This window comes from Chenopodium album, chromosome 1 (assembly GCF_948465745.1).
Source record: "Chenopodium album chromosome 1, dcCheAlbu1.1, whole genome shotgun sequence".
Classification (NCBI taxonomy): domain Eukaryota; kingdom Viridiplantae; phylum Streptophyta; class Magnoliopsida; order Caryophyllales; family Amaranthaceae; genus Chenopodium; species Chenopodium album.
The window spans coordinates 7,948,568-7,957,324 of NC_137834.1; the positions used below are offsets into that span (position 1 = coordinate 7,948,568).

General features: G+C 35.3%; 2 protein-coding genes across 4 annotated transcripts; both read right to left on the bottom strand.

Moving 5' to 3' along the window:
- Positions 1-791: 791 nt before the first annotated feature.
- LOC145641709 (uncharacterized) lies at positions 792-2,337 on the bottom strand. The gene has a single exon (XM_081692630.1). It carries the CDS (start codon positions 2,289-2,291, stop codon positions 1,119-1,121), a length of 1,173 nt encoding a protein of 390 aa, XP_081548756.1. The 5' UTR covers positions 2,292-2,337; the 3' UTR covers positions 792-1,118.
- A 785-nt stretch (positions 2,338-3,122) lies between these two features.
- On the bottom strand, positions 3,123-7,742 carry LOC145641717 (serine/arginine-rich splicing factor RSZ21-like). Of its 3 annotated transcripts, XR_014115501.1 has the most exons (7): positions 7,639-7,742; positions 7,409-7,516; positions 7,074-7,162; positions 6,174-6,396; positions 5,734-5,886; positions 4,999-5,229; positions 3,123-4,823 (listed from the first exon to the last, which is right to left on the bottom strand). XR_014115501.1 is itself a non-coding variant. In XM_081692640.1 (6 exons), the coding sequence occupies exons 2-6, from the start codon at positions 7,495-7,497 to the stop codon at positions 5,223-5,225; spliced, it is 561 nt and encodes a 186-aa protein (XP_081548766.1). In that variant the 5' UTR covers positions 7,498-7,516; positions 7,639-7,742; the 3' UTR covers positions 4,886-5,222. The 3 variants fall into 3 exon arrangements, 2 of the variants coding, with proteins under 2 accessions (XP_081548766.1, XP_081548777.1); XM_081692640.1 differs by lacking the exon at positions 3,123-4,823 and having other exon boundaries at positions 4,886-5,229; XM_081692651.1 differs by lacking the exon at positions 3,123-4,823 and having other exon boundaries at positions 4,886-5,229; positions 7,409-7,502; positions 7,639-7,699.
- Positions 7,743-8,757: the final 1,015 nt, after the last annotated feature.

The following is an 8,757-nucleotide window of genomic DNA, read 5'->3' on the forward strand; positions in this document are numbered from 1 at the left end:
ATCCACATTGGCTTCACAAAAAAGAATTAAATCATCCGCAAAGGCCAAATGAGAAATACTCGGCCCATTAACACTTGCTCTCACCAGAATCCACCCTCCACATTGAACTTCATGTTCAATCAAATGTGCCAACCTCTCCATACAAATAACATAGAGATACAAAGATAACGGATCACCTTATCTAATTCCCCTAGTTGGAGAAAAAGGCATAGTAGGCTCCTCATTCCATAAGACCTGCAACTTTGTAGAAGATACACAATTCATTACAAGATCAACCATATATTGCGGAAGCCGTAACTCAAGTAAAGAATCTCGAATAAAACTCCACCGCTATCTATCATATGCTTTCTCAAAATCGATCTTCACCGCCATATAACCCCTCTTCCGTTGCTTCCGTCTCATAGTATGGAGCATTTCTTGGACAATAATGATATTGTCCGTTATTTGACGTTTAGGCACAAACGAACACTGAGTCGGAGAGATAAGGCTAGGTAGAACCGGTTTGATACAATTTACTATAACCTTAGTCACAATCTTGTAAGAACATTTCACAATAACTCAATAAGCAATGAATTTATGACACAAAAAAGAAAACATTACACTGACAATCAAAGAACATGGATATGTTCTTTTCACTCTTTTTTGGTGCAAATATGTTCTTTCCACTCTAGAAACATGTTCATTATATTTTAATAGTAGTTGTTTTCACTATGGCTATATGTTCATTATTTTTCTATATTATGTTCTTTCCTACAAAACGACTGTATGAAGCATAAAAGTTTTTCAATCTGTTGCTCTATATAATGTTTTTACTTCTATAAAAACTGAAATACTCCGAAAACAGAACAAGAGATGTTTCAATTATACATCAGTTTGCAAAGTTTTGCGCTCCTCCTCAACAACCTTCTATAACAACACTAGCCCAACACAAGTTTACAAGAACTTTGTTCACTAAACTCATGAATGTACAGCACAAGTTTACAAGAACTTTGTTCACTAAACTCCCTCCGCAACAACCAGCCCAACACGAACTGCAGTGACTACAACTCAAATAATCAAATTATAACACAATTTTAAAAGTATAAAGGGTAGCCTCAAAGAAAAACTAAATAAAAATATCAAGATAAATCCCCAGTTGCTTTCACAGTTTTCCCCTGCTTATGATCATCAACCTTCTTTTCCATAGTTTGCTGCTTACAATATTCAAAGTACAACAGAAAAGCAATCCACTTCACCAAATTTCCAAATGAAACCGACATTATAACAATGGAAGTGATCATAACACCAGCCACACTTCCATTACATAATCCGGCATACAAACAAGGAAGCCTCAGAGCATTACCAAACACAAAAAAACCGAGCATCAACTGAAACCCGGTTTTCTTGCAATGCCTGCCATAATATTCTGATAATCCTAACGCAGCAACCCCAGTTTGTTCTTCTTTACAAGAAATCGCCATTCCCATATTCCAAAATGCACTCCAATCAAGGTACTTGTATAGCAAAGCTAGAAACATCACTGACTGGAGTGCAACAAACAGTACATACCAAAAAGATATAGACTGATCATAGTACCTAGGACCTGAGAAGAGAACTTTACTCAATAGTATTATCCAAGAAAGACCTAACAAAGTTGTTGATGACAGTAAGTGAACACAAAGACAGGTAGTAAAAGGACCACCGAAATTAACTTTCTGGTGAAACAACTCTTTGAAAGTTGACAGTTTCTCAGCTGCAAGAACTTTTGATGCAATTTTCGTAGTTAAGCTCAAGCTAAAGAACTCTAGAAAGGGATACAGAAGCAAATAAAAGAGAGAAAATTGGAATGTATTTAAGAAAAACTCCCTTCTTTGATCAGTATATGTTGTATAACTAGTGAACTCATTATCATACAACACAACTTGATAATTATCTACTGAGTTTGATGCAGTACTATTTATTAGTGAGGAATTATATGGGTACATAGTTGTTACAGAAATGGGGTAGTGTTGCAATAGAAGAGGGTTTGATGAAAGAAAACTTACTGATTTTTGGAGTTTTATCTCATAAAAGACCATAAAAACAAAAAGAGGAAGAATAGACAATATCATAAAGAGCATAAACTTGGTATTACTGGTAAAGATATTCAAAGCAGACTTCAGAATTTCAAATGACTTCAACTGCTTGATATCAACAATAGCTTTCCTGATATCGATCCCAATTCCTTCCCCAGTTCCTAGCAGCCTCTCATTTTGTGACTCGATATCGTCGAGTTTAGGAAGTAAGGAAGCTTCAACATTTCCTTCACTCATGTCTAAAATTGTAGGCCTGTATGTAACTTGGATAACCCTTATATTTTAGCTAACTTTATAGTCAATCAGCCATCCAAATCTATCATCATTATACTTTGAATTAAGTGCTAACCATTGCCTTTAAATTTCCACCGTTGACTTTGAATTTGACTAATATAACGTATCCACTGATTTAATTAGGTGCTGACCGTTTACTTTGAATTTTCCACCTTAGGATTCTACAAAATAATAAATGGTGCAATTGTAGTTGGAAGTCTATTACGGAGTAACTTGCTTGATAGCGAACATGAAAATTGACAAAAATTGGAAAGAACTTCCTCATCACTAAACCTATAATTTCATTTTTGCTCCATCCCAAAATGTCGTGCCTATTTCTCAATTTGCACAGAAATGAAGGTAAGTGAAGTGACCGGAAAATCATGCGTGAAATACGTTTGAAATATACGATAAAGGCTACACATACAATTGTTGTATGTGGTCCCTACAATAATGGGTCCATGTTCCATTAGAATTCAATTTATATTTTACTCTTAATTTTCTCCCTTTTTTTGATGATGTGTCAAATTTCTTGTGATGTTGTATGTAGGGACAACATACAATGATTGTATGTGTATCAGCTCTCGAAATATACTACAAAATGCACAACACATTTTCTTTTCCACATGATGCATTTAATGTACTCTGTTGATTTGTGCAAATATTACATATGGACGTCAAATTTGAAAGATATTCTGGGATCTTAACAATTACACATTACAACTATATACTGAAAGTATCAAATCAAAAATTATATATCAATCAAATGAAAAGTTCAGCTCAAAACATAAGCAATTGGTGCCAGAATAAATTTTTAGCCGAGGATAATTTGACATTAACTATTCAATTTATGTACTAACATACTGGATAAAAACCTACTCGGGAAAGAAAAGAAATTATACACCATGACTAGCAGTCTAGCACGCCTAATTACACATTTTACCCCAAAAAAAAAAAAAATAAATAAATAAATAAAATAAAATACTAATTCAAATACGTACATTATAAATCACATGAACCAAGTGTATTATTAACATTTGGCTTGGTGACAACATAGATCAATCCATCTCCATCTTCAAACATATTACAATTGTCTGGGGTTATCAACTTATCAAGTATATCCACAATCATTCACTTGAATTTGAAGAGGTCATACAAGAGATGTCCCCAAACATCACATGGAAAAAGTAACAAGAAGCTCTGGATTCTTCATACTTAAAGTAAAAACCAACCAAATTCTATACAGCAAGCAACATACACAGGCGTTTAGGTGAAATTATGCACAGATGTCACATGTGTTTTAAAGAAAAAACAGGTACCAACCAGAAAAGAACGATAGCTTAACATAGGACCTTCCACTCAATTGCACACAAACTCGTTGCCATTAGCACAGCTATTACTTCATATAAAATACGTGTTCAGTTTCATGTGAAAGCTAATCACAATACCATTCAATATGTATTCAAAAATAATCAAAAGAAAGCAAAGAAGCAACTTGCCAATTATTATCATTTAGAAGTTTGCACAGTTTGATTCTCTTCCAAACCGACTCTACAAGAAGTATCAAAATAAAAAAGAAGCCCTCTATGTAAGTTGGAGGCAAGCCAAGTTGTTGAGAAATCCAAAGATAAAGTTCCATAGAGATTTAAAATGTAGACCAATAAGCACTAGCCTGATTTATTAAGCATATTAGGCAAGAAACAATCTCAAAGCAGATAACTATTTTCAAAATAATTCATTGGTTCTTGATAGTTTACTACTAGTGACGCACCCAAAAGGAAATGACATCCTTCCTAAGTCCCCATCTCAAACTATGCAAACATCAAATGATGTTGGCAAACAAAATTTGAAAAAAAACAACAATGCATCTACAATTTGAGGAAGAGAAAAACAAAGTCAACAAGTGACTAAGAAATGTGTTTGCAACATACCCAAAATAGCAAGCAGGCAAATAAAATAAACTTACCTGCTGAGGGCCTTTGTCTGATGTCCTGGAAACTGTGCAAGAGAAAAAAGGTTATTTTGCCCTGAGGACATAACGGTTGGAGCAGTAGTTTTACCAAGTCTCATTGACAAACTGGGACATCAAGTCCATAATGTTCCCTGAGAAGTATGTTACTATATAGCGAATCTTATAATCAAAGGGGCATGTGCGGTTTACTTCCTTTTCTACACTGTGTGTACTTTTAGATCATCCAGAAACAAATTTTTGATGGTTCCTATGCCCTCACAACCAGGTTAGATGAAATGTGACGAGGTTTCATCTCCTTCAACTGGGGCAAGGATAGTGAACGTGTTCTAAGTGGAGCAGCTTGGTCATACATGATGAAATTTAAAGTTTGAGGGCGGCCAATGTAGTGGGGTTCCAGAGTCATGATGATACGAAGTTAAGAAGAAGCGATGACAAGCAGATGATGACGCAGACAAGCAGATTTGAAAAAACGGAGCACGGTAAGCAGTAAGAGTCGAAACGATGCCGTTGCATCCTAAATCACACTTCACAAAAGAAATATGAACTTTTAGTCTTTCAGAAATACCAACTTCATATAGAATACACATACACACACACACACACACTAAGAAGATTATAGAGCAAGAAAATAGCATTTGTCACAAAACTAATAGTAAAATATAAAAAGGCAGTAATATGGCAATCAAAACAGAAACCTACAACATTCAGAGAGCTGTAGAGAGCAAACTGATGCAGAAGGGATGTCCAGTAAACTTCCTACATTAAAACAGCATAGAAGCCATCCAAGCCCCCGAAGCAAACTTTAAGCACTTCATAGCCTTCAATATGCACAGTAATATCAAGTCTCTATTCCTAATAGTACTATTGTTGGATCCTGGCTGCAACTGTTGCCTGCTATAAAGCTTCGCCACCATTTATCAGCATCAAACTCTGCAACAAAAAAATATAAATAAATTAAGACTGGAAGCACAGAAAAAGTTCAAGAATATAGTCTGCAAAACAAGATTGAAGTGTATAAATGGGGATCTAAGAGAGGGCAACAAATAACTTAGTGTGGTAAATTAATGTAATTATATATCTTGACAACTTCATAAAAGTCTACACTACAAGTTACTCTACAGCCCCCCCCCCCCCCCCCCCCCCCCCCCCATATAACCTCCAAAAAAAAACATAGTACTCGAAACCTAAGAGAGTCACATCAATCACATAACAGCTTTACTTATTAGAGATTAAACCACACTTGTTAACGAATAGGCAATTGCCAATAATAATTCACAGCAACTGTAACCTTTAGGTGTTAGACATCAAAACTCGCATCTTGATTATAAAACAACTATCTAAGAATATATTTTGCCAGTAATAGATAAATGAATATTTTATCAACAATAAATAACAATATCATGGTAGGTGATTAATGTGAAAAACTTCACATACCCATTAGCATACGGTGAGGCACGGCGAGCACGACGAACTGGTGGTGATCTACTGTAGCTTCGACCACGACGATATGCAGGTGATATGCTCCGTTTCCTTGGCGGTAGTGGTGACCTCCTTCCTCGTGGGCTGTATCCACGTGGGCTATAACTCCTGCCACAAGATAACATCACATCAATCATTGCAAGTTGAGAAAACAGTGACAAAAAAAAATCAGATGGCAAGCAAAGTTTACAAAAAGCATCTTATTGATTAGGCAACAGGGTAATTTTAACAAACTTATGACATAACTAGAAAAAAAATACAGAACCAATTGGCCTAAATTGAGCTGCAACAATAGATTGGAAAAGCACTGAAAGAACTTTCAAAATATCAACATAACCATCCTTCATAGAATAACACATAAATAGATAATCATTCACTAAATCACAAAAGCAGACCTGCGGCCATAACTAGGACTTCCACGATGACGAATAGGGGAAGGACTACGACGCCGTCCACCACCTACCCCTCTTGAACCAACTCGCAAGCGACATTCACGAGCAAAGTGACCAGGTTCACCACACTCATAGCATTTCATATCATCACCCCCACGCCCACGTCCACCACGACCTCCACCTCCCTTTGTATTACGGGACAATTCCACTCGCCAGCCATTCCTTCCTGTTGTATAAGCTTGCTCATGAATAATCCAACATGGTAATTTATAACAAAGCAAACATGATAATTCTAAACATGGAGGGGGAATATTCGATAAGACAAGAACACCACGTTCAGATTGCAACTAGGCCAATTCAGACATAACGTAGGCAATTCAAACTTCCATCAAACATCATAGAGAGATCCAAACAATGAAAATACCAAATAGTGAGTAGTGACAATAATCAAACATTCATGAAAAGTTACATTGCGCTATAAACAACTAGATAAAGTAATCCACTAATCCCCATGTAATACACAATGGCATGAACAACAAAGTTGTAAGAAAGATTAAGAACAGCCAAGAACGGGAATCCAAACCTATTATTTCTCAGCAAACTTTTAAAAAAATGTTTAAAAAAAAACCCCTATTAATTCAATAAGAAACGAAATGAGGAGGAGGCATTGGATCGTAAGGGATGGAGGAGGCGGGTCTTTGTCAATGATTACACATTTACACGTAATAATAAAATTTGGTTCATGTAGCCGACCCCACTTTAAAGAATTAAGGCTTTGATTGATTGAATTTAATAAGGAAATCATCATCATCAAAGCTAAAGACCTATTAAAAATGTAGACTTTACAAACGAAAAAATCCTCCACCCAACTAATTTGAAAGACCAAACGAGAAGAAATAATACCATCAAGAGCTTGAATTGCATCAAGTGCATCCCTTTTGTCATCGAATTCGATAAAAGCATAGCCTGGAGGCCTTCGAGCAACCCACACACTGCAATCATGGTAATTTGCTAGCATAAGAAAATCATCATCAAAGCTAAATTCATCTAATTTGATACAAAATATAAATCACCCAATCATCAAGAAAAGATGGACAAATCTACCCAACATGTAAATTTCAGAAATCAGAATCAAAACAAAAAACAAAGGAAATCCCTGTTTGAAGTATTCGGATCAAAATTAGGGAAAAAAACTCATGTAAAATACAGGAAAAGGAAGAAGGAAAAAAAATTAGAACCTGCGAAGAACGCCATAAACTCGAAATTCATCCTCGAGCTCGCGTTCGGTGACTTGAGGATCCAGATTACCGACATAGACTCGAGCCATTATTCCTGAAATTTGATAGCTGAGAAAAATTTATGAGAATTTAATCAAATACAAATTCGAGGAATTGAGAATGATTTTTTAAGGTTTAATTCAAGAAATTGAAGATGAAATTAATAGAGGAAGTGAGGAGAGAGAAAATACCTAGGGCTTGATCAAAAGATGTTACAATACAGAACAAGTTTCTGATTTTGATTTGGGAATAATGAAATGTTTAAGGGGTTATTTGAACATAAAAATTTATGGGCTTTGATGGAATATGATTTGATGGACTATTGCCAATTGTATGGACCATATTTTGAGTAGTCCAGTCGACAAAATTAAAAACGGTTTTTCTAAGCTATGTCCCGTGATTGTTGAGTTCCTAAGGTATTTCCATGCTTTATCAAAATTACAAGATATGCCCCACAACTTAAGGTGATTATTCAATCGTACTCTAAAACCTAACGTTAGCAATTGTCTTAACTGTTAATTACCCCACTTTAGAGAGAAATTTCACGCCCAAATTAAGTTAGAATTATATAGGGGAATTAACATTAAGAAATTTTTTCACATTTTCTCATCTATTTTTTCATCGTTTTTTCAAAAGGATATGTTGAGCTCTCGATGTACTTCTTCATTTTCTCTCATCCGCTTCTTATTACTTCCTATTTTCTTTTAATTATTAACATCAGGGGGTACGGTTTATTATGCAGCTTAAGTTAGAGGACATAACTTATAATCTCTACCTTATAAAAAGTAGAAAATAACTCTTAGGAATAGTGTTCTACCAATCTTTTCTACCTTATAAAAAGTAGAAAATAACTCTTAGGAATAGTGTTCTACCAATTATACCCTCAAAAAAGTGTACAAAAATGTGTATTTACTTTTTTACCCTCTCTACCTTATAAAAAGTAGAAAATAACTCTTAGGAATAGTGTTCTACCAATTATACCCTCAAAAAAGTGTACAAAAATGTGTATTTACTTTTTTACCCTCATTAATATGTTTACTCATTAATATGTGTGGGGAATAGTTTCAAGCCTTTAAAAATCCCACTAGCTTGAACCCCACTGTGATCATACACTAAAGTACGGTGGCGTCCAAAAGGGAAGAAGATAGAGCAAAAGAGTCGCCAACAAGTTTTTTAAGGAACTTGTAAACCGTTCACGAGGTGAAGGTTACACCCCTTAACGATCCAAGAGATCGTCAACTCCATAAGGTCATGAACCAAATAAGGGTTCGGGGATGAAGGTACAAATCCAACCTAAAAGAGATTGAACC

What these genes read in the sequence shown, in the direction of transcription:
- LOC145641717 (XM_081692640.1), bottom strand. Translation starts at nt 7,497, where the DNA reads ATGGCTCGAGTCTATGTCGGTAATCTGGATCCTCAAGTCACCGAACGC. An exon ending in TGCAATTCAAGCTCTTGATG is followed by an intron (nt 6,397 to 7,073) that starts GTATTATTTCTT and finishes CTTATACAACAG; the next exon opens with GAAGGAATGGCTGGCGAGTG. An exon ending in AGTCCTAGTTATGGCCGCAG is followed by an intron (nt 5,887 to 6,173) that starts GTCTGCTTTTGT and finishes ATCTTGTGGCAG; the next exon opens with GAGTTATAGCCCACGTGGAT.
- LOC145641709 (XM_081692630.1), bottom strand. Translation starts at nt 2,291, where the DNA reads ATGAGTGAAGGAAATGTTGAAGCTTCCTTACTTCCTAAACTCGACGAT.